At 42.9% G+C, this 14,545-nt stretch overlaps 1 protein-coding gene across 1 annotated transcript in view; it reads right to left on the minus strand.

The window, feature by feature from the left end:
- Positions 1–14,545, minus strand: part of Nlg4 (Neuroligin 4) — a 34,499-nt gene that overhangs the window by 10,073 nt on the left and 9,881 nt on the right. The window contains exons 8-10 of the mRNA XM_043212063.2: positions 14,022–14,333; positions 7,858–8,373; positions 6,899–7,483 (exon numbers count right to left, since the gene is read on the minus strand). Coding sequence (XP_043067998.1) covers positions 6,899–7,483; positions 7,858–8,373; positions 14,022–14,333 — 1,413 coding nt within the window. The remainder of the gene's footprint in view (positions 1–6,898; positions 7,484–7,857; positions 8,374–14,021; positions 14,334–14,545) is intronic.

The following is a 14,545-nucleotide window of genomic DNA, read 5'->3' on the forward strand; positions in this document are numbered from 1 at the left end:
GCAGAAACAACTGGAGCTGCAGAAACAACAAATGAGCTTTGTGTCAAAGTCTAGATTAGCATACAATTTAGAGCATTTCAATCAAACATAAATCACAACAGCCAGCAACTTAAACTGGAACTGGAACTGGAACTGGACCTGGACCTGGACCCCGACCGTCTCAGGTCGAGGTCCTTGCGAAAGGTACGAAATTGTGCGTAGTAAATCAACGAGGAACAGAGACAGACAAAGGCCAGCAGTCAGAGAAGGATATACCAGGTATACATGTGTATAAATGGAGGTGGAAAAGAAAGGAAAGCAAAGCAGTTTGGGTGCCAGCAGTACAGTATAAAAAATCTATTTTTCAAAATGCAATCCAAAGAAATCAAACAGGATATCGTCGGGGATTGGAAGGTGGAGCCATAAGGGGTGGGTCCCTGTCCGGAAATTTATGTGCTTCTATTTAGCATTGAGTTAGAAGTTGCGAGGATGCGGAATTGAGCGCACGAACGAGCAAATATTAAGTATACGCCGCCGTGCACTCAAGCAGCTCATGCGTGTGTTTTTCGCATTGGTGTGTGTTACTGTGTTCGTGTGTGTGTCTGCGAGTGAGCAGCACAATTAAATTGGATTTATGGCGCGCATGATTGCAAAATGAAGTTAATGCGCATACAAATACAATCGAGCTGAAAGAAAAATGATTCTCGAACTTCTTCGATGCGAAGAAGATGGGCGGGCAGGAAATTGTACCTTGTTTGTCATGTCATCAATAATCGAGGAGTGGAGTAAATTGAATGAGCATATTAAAAAAGGGAAAGTACTATCCGGCACTCAAGGAAGTTCCGAAGGAAATAAAACTCCACGCCATCGACTACAATATATTTCAACTATAAGCTGGCTCGAATCATTTGATCTAAAAATCGGAGCGAAGCGCACAAATGAAATATGTATGAGTAGCCGGGTCGGGGGTGTCTGCAGATTTATGTTGGCCCGGCGTTGGGCGAGTTTTGAAAAATTTATTAGCCATCCCTGAATGCCCTTAGTTGGCCCAGTTTAATGCTAGTTTGTGCAATAGTTTGACACATTTGACAAGGGAAATGCTTCTAATTGATTGATGACAAATGGTTTTGGTAAGAAATCATAAATTTATGTTGAAATTTATAAAAAGTATGAAAATTAAAGGGATTTATTTTCCTCAAAAAAACTAGTTCTAAGCCTAGGCCATGCCCAGTGACCCTTTGCTTGAAGCAAAAAACTTTGACTGAAATCCTACTGACCACAATGATAGGGAATCTCTTCCACCACACCCATACCCCTTCCCCTGGGACAATAAAATAATATTGCCTTATCTAACTATGTGCGCAATGCACAACAACAAAAGGACAAATGGAAAAAAAGTGCGCCAACTATTTTCGATGAGGGATTTTCCGACGGTTTGGCGGTGGGGGATGGCAGGCTGGTATTATTTGTATGCCAGCAGTTGGCAAGAGCCTTTCGTTTTAGGGGGAAATCGTCAAAGCCTAGACGAAATAATAAAACCAAAGAAAGTGAAACGAAAACACAGAGGGGAATAAATAGGGAGATTCATGGGAAAAATGGGGCTGGGAAACCGCACACAATGTGACGGCATCGATGGCTTCGAATAATGTTTGGTTTGGTCTTCTTCCCATCAAGGACCCCCATTTAATTTTGTTTTTCCTTGTGTCCTGAGAACAAACGGCAAACATATGCTGATGGCATGCATGGGGGCTGAAATATGGTCAGAGTCGGCAGGGTCGGTTGGGTTTTTGTTTGGGGGGAGGAACTGGTTTGTAAATAGATTTTTCATCATTTTTTGTCATACGCGGCGTATGTGTGATAAACACTTTTTGCACTCTGTCTCTGTCTCTGATGCTCCTTGTGGAGGATTCCTGGGTCTCCTGCCCAGGAAAATTTCATAATAACATTTGTATGAAGCTGTTTATGTCCCGGTGGCTGAGGGAACTGCCGTTCTGCGGTTGCCTGCCGTTGACAATGTGGATGACAATCATGTCACGTCATGGATAAGGTGCTTTTCCTCCCATGTAGGTTGGATATATAAAATATATACTTGTTCCTGCCCCTCACGCTGATATACTCTTTGCCGGCTTTTTTTTTTGCCGTGTTTGGGGTGCTTAACAGGCAACTCGCGTTTGCCTTTTGTTTGCTGCCTTATTTTTATTATATTTATGCTGCATGGGGCTGCCCCATACCCCCTACTCTATACCCCATGCCACATACATGTCAGCAAAAATCGTTTACGCTTCATTGTTTTTACTCAATTTTGTTGATTTTTTTTTTCGCTCACTTGCTCTGGTCGCTTTTTTTTTGGTTCTTTTGTCTGAGGTCGTATTTTGTTGTGTCCCATTTTTGGGGCACCCTGCAAAAGTATACATCTGAATAAATTGAAAACTTGCATGAAAACAAAAAAAATAAACAAACTCAGATATGGAAGAGCCTCGCTTTGAGTGCTTAACGCTGGCTTCAAAGAGATCAAATCTGTTGCCTATTGCACACAATGTCTAAAAAATTGTATCAAAAATGATTAAGGCCTGGGAAAAGGCTGACTCGGGATTTTTATCGATTGAACGGACCAAAGTTTCCAATTCCCATTCATGTATGCACGAGGCCGCTTAGTTTTAAGTCTCTTTCTCTCTCTCTAATCAAAATTTTTGCCAAACAAAGTTTTTTTTTCCCCCCCAAGCATAATACGCCAAAATTCCGAATGCCCCAAAAGTTGCCGACACATTTTCCAATTCACTTTGCAAGTCCGTAAATTGAACGCTTAGTCTGTAAATTGTGTGTGGAAAGCTTTTTTCGAAATGATTTATGTGGGGAATGGCAAGAGGTATGGTTTGGTATGTAAGCCTGTTATAGAAATATTTAACTTTTAATCTGTTTTTATATGAATCATAGCTGTGGATAGAAAATAAATTGTTTTTGTGCCTAAGCATGGTATTATTTATATTGTTTATTGTATATCTCTAGCAGAGGGTAATATGGCTAAAGGTGTGCAACTCTGTGAAGGAGACATCTCCAACCCGTTGAAGTATATTTCTGGACCACCTAGTGAGTCGATGTGTATAATGATTTAAAGGTTTCCTCAAAATATTCGAAATTAGTCTTATATTAATTATAGTATTTTCTTTCTTGTTTTCTTTAATAAAGAAAGGGCAGAAGCCCAGCTGGGTTTTTGAGCTTGGCCGAGACTTGTGCACAATGGTGGGCATTGTGAAACCTATTCTTGGCCGATCAGGATGCTCGGCCAATGCTTCTTTCAAGGCTGTCAGTTTCCCATTTATTTTTCAACTTACTATAAAATGTATGTAAAGGCTTATGATGATTTAAATGAAACCTCCTTCAATAAATATTATTTATTTATTTACCAATATTCAAGATATTCAAAACTTGAGCCGGAAACAAATTTAAGTGAGAGGGACTTAACCTAATGAGGCATTTAACTGCCGCTCAACAATGTCAGCAAACTCACATAATCCACAGGCCTTGGCAAACACAAAAGCCACGGCAATGGCAATGGCAAGTCAAGGCAAGGGCAAAGGCCATGGCGACGGCATACAGCAACCGCCATAACTGTAATGTGCCACTTGAGTGCCTTAAGCGGACTGCCAGCCATCCAGCCAACGGCAGAGAACGGCAAAAATCTCAGAACAAACATTAATTACACAAGAATTCTCGACCAGACACAAACTACCGTTGACTTTAATATTTATAGTCTCTTCTCGAGGCCAGGAAGGACGCGCAGCCAGGAAGAAAAATTTGCTGCTTAAATAAATAACTGACGCCGGACCAAAATTATATATATACCGACGTGCCGAAAAAAAAAAATATTTATGCAGAGAAGAAAATTGAGCTGGATGGAGATGCTGAAAATATGCGCCCACGCATAATTATATGAAAATTCGCAATAATTATAAATAATGCACAGAGCGCTCAAAATGCCAGCAGAAAAGCACTCGCCACTTCCGACAACGCCGCCACCTGATGGCAACAACAACGTCATCATCATCGTCATAATCAACGGGATGGGAACAGAAATGCCACGCCCCTTGCACAACGCCCATTGCCCATTGCCATCCTACTTAACCACTACGAAATTTCCGCTTCCGTTAAGGCGCGAGCGTAAAATTAAATCAGCAACAAAATATTCTATGCAAATGCGAAATAAAAAGAAACCAACACACAGAATCCAATGGAAAATGGGTATTGGGTTCAAGTCCTAGTCCTCCTGGTCGTCCTTTCGATTTGGCTCTTTGGTTCAGCATTTTTCCTGCCGGCTTTTCGCCATTATCGACCAGCAATTAGAGCAAGCTGAAGAAATAGAAGTGCATAAACCTGCTCAAGTAGCTAAAAATTGAATTCCCAGGAAACTCTCTTCGATGAGGAGTGAAAATTGGAATTGGTTATCGGAGTGAATCACATTTTTAGAGTGGATCGAAAGCAAAATGTGTCATTGAAAAGGACTTTATAGAATGAGGGTGAAGATGAAAACAAAATCCCCAAATAGTTGTCTAATGAACCGGTATAAATAGGAAGTATTTCATTTAATTAAACTTTGTACTTCTATAATTATAAAATATCTACAGAAATTCCTGTAAAAATTATATTTAAAAATATGCCACAATTTATTTTTGTATAATTTATCTGTCAATCTCGTGCTAAAATGTTTGCACAGCACAGCATTTTCCCCCGCTCAGGTCTAATTTATTTAAGGACAAATTAAAATGAGTTGCTGCTCGCCTGTCAGGTCCAGGTATTAAATGAACACAAATAAATGTTTTTCCTTTTTTTTTTTTTAAAAATACAATTGGGGTCTGACGACCTGAACAGGCAGGTCATGGGTATGTATTTTTGTCAGTATTTACCATCGATTGCTAAAATTTTATTGACAAAAAAAATATATATCCGAGCGTCGTTGGCCAGAGGCAGGTATTGTGTGTGGGTCTCGTAATAAAATTCGAATAATACCGCTGGCAGAGATTTCCCCCGTAACTCATTCTGCATGGCCGGGTCGGCATGGTTAATGTTTTCATTTTATTATGCTAAACTAAAACCAACAGTTTTATGCGATTTTTATTATTGGCTTGGTACTGGTCGGGGATCGGGGATCCAAGCACAAACAAACAAACACATAGCCAGTTGTTTTACGGCCGGCTGGGGCTACCTTTTGGAGAATGGGAATGGTAGTAGTTTATACCTTATAGTTTTAGATCTCCTTTATCATTATCGCTACATTTGTGTGTCTCTCTCGGATTGAAATTGAAAATCTTATCATAAAAATCATGTCGTGACTGAGAAAATGGTAATGGGCTAAGTGCAGCAAAACGAATCTTGATTTTATATTCCGTTTATATTGGAGATTTATTAGGACGGGCATATTTTTGTTGAAGTGGCCCATAATGACTTTATTGCGTGATGGTTGGGAAAAACTGTCAATAGCTGGGTGGTTAGTAGGATGGATGGATGGGTGGTAGAGTGGGTGAGGTGGATGTCTGGAAAATATTCCTCCCATTCGCATTTAACAGCTCATCAAGCAACAGAAGCCGAAGCCCAAGCAGCAAACAGCAGCAGAACCAAACGAAATACACTCTAAAAACGTTGGCAATCAACGAAGCATAATTTGTACAACAATTTCCGTTTGCCGGCCAAGTCCACAAAAACGGGATTACGGTTTGGGCCTTTTTGGCTTTCGGTGTCTGGTCAAAAGTCAAAAGTCCGTTGAACCCCAGCGAAGCGTAAATGTTTTTCCCGGTCCACGGTCCTCTTGTTTTTTCTCATGGTGCTTCATTTTTCCTTTCGAATGATTCAATAACACGTGTTAGTCGGGATACTACAAAAAAAAAGTAAATTCCAAAAACCAAACAAAAAAAATGGAAACAGAAAATATGAACAAAAAACAACCTCCACGTCGTCTGATTAGAACAATTTCAATTTTCACGCGGACATTGTCGTTTTTCTTTTTTTAGTATTTGGGCCTTTGGCTTTTTGCAACGTCAGACCTTTGGGCACGAAGGTCATTCAATTTGATTAAGCAATATTTTCGTTTGTTTGGGATGATTTAGCAGGAAGTTTATGTGTATATGGGTGTACCCCGTGACAGGTCGAACATTGCTCCTGTCATGCTTTTCCTTTCATTTTTTTTTTGTTAGATCCTGACAGTTTATCGTTGATGGAGAATGTTTCAAGACATCCATTAGCTCATTGTTGGGCTTTAAGGACTTAAAGGAGTCACTTCACAAGTTTATACATTTCAGAATTTATTGGACAATAATTTAATTAACAAAGTCTCTTGCAATGCATAGCTTTATATTAAATTTCATTCCAATTATCGTTTGGAAAATTCTGTTTCCGAGTGGTGACCATATTTGCAACTTTTTGATATTCCATCTGATTCGAAACTCAATAAACTCTTATTTCGCAACCGCATCAAAGTTTCTGGATGATTGTAATGCAAACCGTATTTCACCATTTGCAGAGCTCGCCGAGTGTGAATTCTCACAAAAGCTTTTCAATCTCGAATTCATTTGCTTGAAATCGAATAAGCAAACTCGGAGAAAGCCAGAGACAGAGAAAATGGTAAGAGAAACAGAGAATCCTTTTGGTTGGAGTAGGTTGTGGGTGTGAGGATGATGGGGGAGGATGGGGAAACAAGCACTTCATAATGAAATGAAATCTTATCACATTTCAGCTTGATTGCTGCCTGCCGCAATATTGTTGCCTTCCTTCCCTGCCGAGGTAGAAGGAAGACTAGTGCTAGAAGCGAAGAAAGTGAGAAAACAAACTTGCTCACAATTCAATTCAACTGCATCCTTTGCTGCTTCCAGGATCTACTTTTTTTGTGTTTGCACCTGGCACCTGGCTGTCATAGCAATGTGGCACTCACCTGTCGTGGGATTGTGTCGTCCTGCGGCCGCCAGACTGAGATTTCGTGGCAGAGTCATGCAATCACCGCCGCCTGCAGAGGTGCCACCGCCACCGGAGGCACCACCACCGGAGACTCCGCCACTCACTGGCGTGCTGGTGAGCAGGACATTGCCGCGGCTGTCGACGAGGGCGGTGCCACCGCCGGCTAGATTCAAGGCGGCCGTGTTCCTCGCATAATTCAAAGTGGCCGCATGGTGCAGGCCGCCGGACTTGGGCAGCGTCATCATTCCGGGATTGTAGCTCACGCTGCTGCCGGAGACGACAACGGAGGCGCCGCCACCGGAACCACCGCCACCTCCGCCAACTGCTCCGCCCACACCCCCTGAGCCGGAGCCACTCCGGCCGAATGTTTGCGTGCCGGACATTCCCTTGATTTGCATGTGCTCTCGCTGCTGCTGCTGCTGTTGCTGATGTTGCTGCTGCTGCTTGCTGCTGGTGCTGTAGGTGACATTGCCGAGGTTATCGCTGCTCACCTTGCCACCATCTAGCACACCATTGTTCAGGGCCCCACCGCTGCCGCCGCCCACCTGCTGCTGTTGCATGCCTACGGGTATAAGCCAAAAATTGTTGTTGATTTTTCAGTGTTTCGTAGGGGTTTGGGGCATGTAGAGGCCTTTATTAAAAGTTAAAGTGCCAGTTAAGGTTTGTATATAAATGTTTAATAATTAGACTGATATCGTGATGGCTTTTAACTATCTATTTAACATAAGATTACTGAATTATTATACCATCTAGTTATGGACATATATCATCTCTCATAATATCATATTAACTCGATTTTAAAGCTTATCATTGTTTTAAAAATATTAAAATACTTAAAAACCCCTTTTACCACAAAAAAACGGCTTTACCATTTTTCAATAATAATTAAATTCAAGTAAATTGATTTAAAATAAAAGGTTGCTTGATTACACTTACCTGTATTGGAGCAGATGTGTGGTGGGGGTGGCTTCACATCATTTGCGGCAGCAGCGGCTGCTGCGGCGGCTGCCTGGAGGAGCATGGCCGCTTGTCCGGCCTGGTCCTGGTGACTCTCCACGTCTACAATGACGTTGGCCGAACTCTGGGAGTGGCCCATGTGGTAGTGGGCGTGCTTGATGGGTTCCGGCGGGTAGGGGACCTGCTGGTGGAGGCTGCGCTGCTGGTACTGCTTCTGGAGGGTCTTCACCTCCAGACGCGTCTTGTCCCGCTGGTAGTACACCCCGGCAAATATGAGCACGTTCAGGATCAGCAGGCTGCAGCCTATGGCTATGGTGACGCTAAGGGCCGTGGAGTAGGCGGCATAGCCGGCCGCCTCGAAACCAGAGGCCAAGGTATCCGATGAGGCATTGGCCAAGGTAGTTGGGGCAAACACCCCGCCTCCGCCACTGCCGGAGTAATTTCCTCCGATGGGTATACAGGTCGTGTACATGTTGTTCGGCTCCACGGTGGTAACTGAAATTACCGAGAAGTGGGTTGCATATTAATCTCTGACTGTACTGGCTCGGAGTAGTTCATTTGGTTCGCAGGGAGTCAGTCGACAGCCAGTGTACTCGTACACGGGTCGTATGAGTAATGTCCTTTGGCAGCTCAAATTATTCATGAGGACGAGGTGGGTGTTGGGAGGCGATTCTGGGGTAAATGTATTCAAGAGGCCACCAACAGATGTCCAGCAAAAGATTGTTGCTGTATTGTGACACACTTTCCACTCGAGCATAAACTTCTTGAGGCAATTTTCAGCTGTTCAATATGTTGTTATATTAACAATTCAATTTTAAATGCCAAGAATGGCCAGTAGCTGTATTGAATGTCAAGCATTGTCCGAGGAACACCTGCCCTTTGGGCTTGAATTAATTGCATTATAAGTGAAAAGTTAATATATTTGATTTTTGGCCTTACAGAGGTCTTTTGTCTCAACTATTCGTTGTATATATGAAAATATTTCGCACTCTACTTGGCAGGAAGAGGACAGGTGCGCGGTGAAAGGAGTCGGAAGCGAAAATGTCTGCGAAAACAAATGGGTTTCGTCCTTTGATGCTCTCCTTGGAATTGTATATTTCATTGTTCTAGAAGTGCCTTTGGATTGTTCTGTTCTGTTCTGACTGTCTGGGTGTGCGATTCAAGCACTTCCTACACTTGGCATTGTTCTGTATCAAGTGTGGGTGTCTTCTATGTACTTGCTCGCTTTGTCTCTAAAGTTTTCCCTCACAATTTTCTGCATATCAAACAATTTGGGAAAAGTTGCTTCATTGTCTCAAGATTAAAGACTTTGGCACGTATTTTGCATAAATATTCGCCGAAATAAATCTGCCGTAATAATTGTGAATAAAAGGCAACGAAAAGCTGGCATATGCCACCAGCCTCCTGGCCAGGATCTGGGTGTCAATAATCGTGTGAAGACTTACAGCTGTCATCCAAGAATCACTTGCTGCTGCTGCTGCTGCTGCTGCTATCACCGATGCTTTGTCTGAGAGCTTTTTCAATTTGCATTCAAGTGTGGCATTTAATTTACTCAAGATTGTTTGGATTTTGTCGGGAATGGTTAACGAAAAGCATCCAGCCCGGCTGCCGCAAAACCCAAAAAGCATCAGGTGAGTGGGCAACGAGCCAAAGTTTTTGTGGGCGTGCTGGGGAATCCAATTTGGAATTAGCCCTTATCTATACATAATAATTTCTCACCAAGTTTCGGCCATCAATCATGATGGCGTAGGCAGCTCGGCTCAAAAACTCTCAGCCTGTCACTTGAGTTCACTCGGAAAAGTTCTTAAGACCCTTTTTTCCTCTCTTATGGCCTTTCCTAAAGTGTCGGTGTGACGGCATAACAGTGTGTCTGTGTGGACAGGACAACCCTTTTGCTAAATTGCATAACCTGGTAAATTTTTATCCTCCCCCCATTTTGAGCAGACTCGACCCTGGCCACTAAGCTTTTTATCATTCCGCTCCATTTTGCATTTAATTTTGCAAGTACAAATAATTTTCAGATGGTGTGCAGCAGCATTTGGAATTCCCGCTCCCTATTTTTAATTCCTTTTTATTTTTATTTTAATTTCCAAGGGCCGCATGCGTTCAAGGACCCCAGATAATTATGTTACGAGGACACATGGCCCCAGCCAGGACATGGACAGATAGCCGACAAGGGGCGGGAGGAAAAGCAATGCTTAATGTGGCTTTAATTAGTGGAATCACTGCGACGGGCGAAAAAAAGAATAGAAATAATAATAAGAAAGTAGAGCAACCCCAAGCCGTAAAATCAAACCGAAAATAGTCTGAAAAGGGCGTTGCCTGGCAGCTTTTTGTGCCACGAAAGCGAAAAATATTTGCGGACAGGCCGGGAGTCGGTGAGCCAGGCTCAAATGTCCTTGCATAAATTAGATATTAGGCAGGCCAACGGCATCAGCGGCTGATGCTGACTGGCTGGCATTCTGCTAAGGACACTCGGGCATTTATTAAGTGAACCATTTCAATTTTCACTGATAGTTTGACATTTCCCAGCTTAATCAGCCCTACTTCCCCGAAAAAGAAATCGCTGGAATTATGCAAATGATCCGCTCGGAAGATGGGAAGAGATTTTCCTGGTAGGCTTTCAGGCTAAGTCTCTTTCCACATGTTGCTTTATCTCCATCTCGTTGCCAAATAACTCAGGTGAGCCGACGACTCTTACCTGGTTTTCTTTTCTATTTCCATTTTTCGCTGGAATCCAGGTCAGGCAAAGTAGCACAGAGTTGGCTTTGTGCCTCTCTGTTTCGGTGTGTAGGAGGATGTGGCTTGTTTGTTTTTTTCTAAAACCTTTTTTTTTGGCTTTGGAAAAATGGTAACCCAAGTCCCTGGCACAGGATGATGGGATAAACGACATTGAAAGTGTACTCAGCGGGATTGAAAATGAATTAAAGGCAGTTGCCTCCAGACTTTTGAGTCTCCTGCTTATCACATAATTATCATAAAGTTGTTGATCTTGAATATATGGAATAATACAATTATAAGGCGCTACCTTTAGAGGTAGTTGTTTGTAACCCTATTCTTAGACTATCTTAGGCGCCTGAGACTATCTTTTTTTTTGGTAAAAACTTATTTACATATTTTGCCAAAAAGTAAAAAAATTTAATAAAAGTAAGAAGAAATAACTTTGAAAACAGAAATCCAAGTCCTTCAACACTTTGCCAACCCGACTTGAACTTCTTAGAGAAAAGTTGTTGCTATTTTCCCAGAAACTTTGAAGTTTTGCACGTTTTTCGATTTGTATTTTGTTGCGGTTGCTTTGTTTACGGTCTCAAAGTCTCTCCTTTGGCTGGGAGATTTTTTGGCTTTTAGCTGCATATTCCTGGCGTACCGGCCAAGTTGTATAACCAACGGCTGAGGTGACGACAGGCAAGTGCGGGAAAGCCAAGACAAGGCGGCACAGTTGGCAAAGTCAACGCTTAAATGAAAAGCATGTCAAAGTATGTCGAGTCCATATGACACTGTGACTCGGTCGGTTGCTGCCTTCCAGCACAGTCTGCGACTTTTTGGTGGCACCTCCTCCAGTCCTGTGTCGTCTCCTGTGATTCTCCCACTTCTCCCGCCCGCTTTCTGATTTTCCCCTGAATTTTCGACCATTTTTTCTCTTTGTGGCCTGGCTGCCTCGTCGTCGGCTGTCAAGCTGACAGCTGTTTGTCGCATTTCAGCCATTTTATCATCTTCTATTTCCACTTTTTCTCTATCTGTATACTTTTGGCTTCCCTCTACACTCGCCACTACCACGCCTTGGTTCCATTTTCATTCGAATCTGCGTTACCATTTCTGTTTTTATCCCTGCCCGGGATGTAAAGTTTGTTTTGATGGCCGGATTTAGTTTGCAGCATTTTTGGCCCGTGCACTAATTGAAACGAACATTTGTTGTCTGTGGTCCGACACTCGGCTCTCATCAGGATTTTACATTAGCCACCGCAAGTCGTCCTTTCACCTACAGGTTTCCCGAGTCCCTGGCACTCCGTTTGTTGAATTTGTTTGGGTCACAGATAGTTGTTTGTCCTCCAAACCAAAATGGAGAGAGATTTAATTTAAGCTAAGCTTGGTTCTAGTATCTTAATCTTAATCCTTTTATCTTAAATTTTAAAGTTTTCTTTTTCATTAAAAAGTGAATTTTTCTTTCAAGCAAACTACTGGGAGGGAAAGAGTCAACATTTCAATAATTTTTAATTTTCCCGACTTTGCGAAGCGAAAGCGCTTTAGCGTGCCACGCCCACGCCCCAACCCTTATAAGCTAATCCATTTTGCATTGGCCAACTTGGCAGTAGGGTAGGGTGGTAGGGGTGCTATATTTAGTTGCCTGGCTAGCGGAAAGTAGAGAAAGTTTCGCCTGGAATTGACTGTCTTAGTTTTGACTTTGGGATAAGCCAGCCCTGTCGGTGAAGCTGGGGCTATACTGTGAAACAAGGACACGCCCAGGAGGCTCCCCTAGCCACCGTTTCATATAAGCATTTGATGTTTGAGTTGGATTCGCTTCTGAGTCCCCCCAATGGCCCGCGCCATCAGTCTCTTGTTGAGGGAAGCAGATGCAGCCTGCAGTTGCCACAGCTGCGGGGACAGTTTATTAAAAATGGCAAAAACATAAAGAGAACGAGGAAAAAACAAGCAGCAAAGTTTGCTGTTAATTTAGAGTAAGTGTTGAAAAAGTTTCCGCCAACGAGTTTTACATAAACTGGTTTAATGACTTCCCATCTGAGACCCGGGCCGGAAGAAGGTTGGGGAGGGGCGTTGCAAGTGCATTAAAATTGTGCGCTATTTACATTTGTGGCATCTTAGACAGAAGGCTCACCCCATCCCATGCCATCCCCTGACTTTTCCACCCGGGCGAATGTAAACGAGAAAATGTATGCCACAGACAGATAGTAGATATAGTATATGGAGAGAAAAGGGCGGGGCACCGAGCATGAGGAGGCGCCCCAAAGGAAAAAAGGTTACACACACTTAATACTTGTAGAGATTACAGTTGAGTGCATTTCCAAAAGTCAGCACTCGACACAATATAAATTCAAAGGCCAAACCGTATCCCGGGTGCCGGACGCAATTTCAATAACCGGCGAACCCCAGCTGGAGGTCCAAGTTCGGGTTGGGTCAAATGGAAATGTCATGCCTGGGATGGAATTCTCCTGCCATTCTCTCCTCATACAGAGGGTTTGGCTCACAAAAATGCCAAGTTTGCAATTTAACTTGCTGCTGCGGGACCACAAAGTGAAGTAAACACCGACTAGGCCGAGGCCAGCGCCAAGTGTAAACAGAAATCTTTGCTTTCGAAAGTGTTGATTTTCAGCTCGTTCTCCGGCAAACAAACCCAACTGAAAACCAAAAAACAAAAATGAGAAAAAAACCAACCAAAAGTCAAATAAATAGAAAGGGTTTTCTCTTTTGAATTTGATTTTTATTTGAGTCTGATCCCACATGGTGAGTGTTGAATTTATTTCATTTTCTGTCGAGTTATTAAACAAATGTGCACATGTGCGTACAAATTTGTGGCCTCATCTTAAATATTTGGCTCTGGACTCGCTTCGGATGGCTTGATTTCTTATGCACATACAGGGCGTATGAGTGATATTTGGAATTGGTGTTTAGTAATTGAGGTCAAGAAGAGAAAACAGATGGGAATCGGTCTACTAGTAGTATGATTTGTCTAAAACATAATAATTTCCTATAACCCAAACTTTCTAGAGCTTAAAGCCATTCCTCAGCGTATAAGATCTGGTCTTATTTTAATTTCAGAATTTGTTCGCTTTAGCAGAGTCTGCAATTAAATATAAGCCACTGCCAAAGGCCACTCAAGCGTCCCTTTTGGCCTGGCCTTTGTCAACTGTATTAAATGACAACTGCAGACTGTACAAAGGGCCAAAAAGGGACGAAACCAAAATACAATCTACAAAGGCGATAGGCGTTATTCCTTTGGGCTCTCGGTCGTTGTGCCGTTTTGCCGTTTTTTGCCCACTTATTTGTTGTCTTTAGGTATTTAAGTGACAGTGACAAGCCGCAGAGCAAGCGTATGATAACCCGACGACTGACTGTCTGACTGGGTGACTCGTTGACTGTCTGATTGGATGTCTGTGTTTGTTTTGGGAGGGGGGGGAGCTACTTACCGCCCAATATGCCGTTCAAATAGGCGGAGGCATTTAGACCGCGTCCCTTCTTCATCATCAATTGCTCATCGATGAGCAGGAGGCGCGAGTTGGACGACGACGAGGACGAAGTTGAGCCGGCGTTGGCTGTTGATATGCCGAATGGATCTGGTTTAACGGGTCCCTCGTACAGGTCCATATCGTCGTGATTGCGGAACAGATTGTGCCGGGCTATCACATCCTCCATTCCGGCGCGATGTAGCTCCGGTATCAGGCGCAGCCAAATCGAGAGTTGATGGGCCCGAAAGTGATTCTTAATGCGCGGCTTCATTCCTGGAATTTAAAGAGATCCAGTTGTTCAGTAGATAGAGGAATGAGTATGCAAAAATCTTATTTGCGGGTTAAGGAAAACAAAAAGGGGCGCCGTTAGTGTAAACATCTTCATTTTCATTTCCATGTGACAGATACCAAAGCACACTCACACACCTCCTCGTTCCTAACACGAAACATGCATGCAAATAGCTCTAATGCTAAACTATTCCATT

Source organism: Drosophila bipectinata, chromosome 3R (genome assembly GCF_030179905.1).
Source record: "Drosophila bipectinata strain 14024-0381.07 chromosome 3R, DbipHiC1v2, whole genome shotgun sequence".
In the NCBI taxonomy this organism is placed as follows: domain Eukaryota; kingdom Metazoa; phylum Arthropoda; class Insecta; order Diptera; family Drosophilidae; genus Drosophila; species Drosophila bipectinata.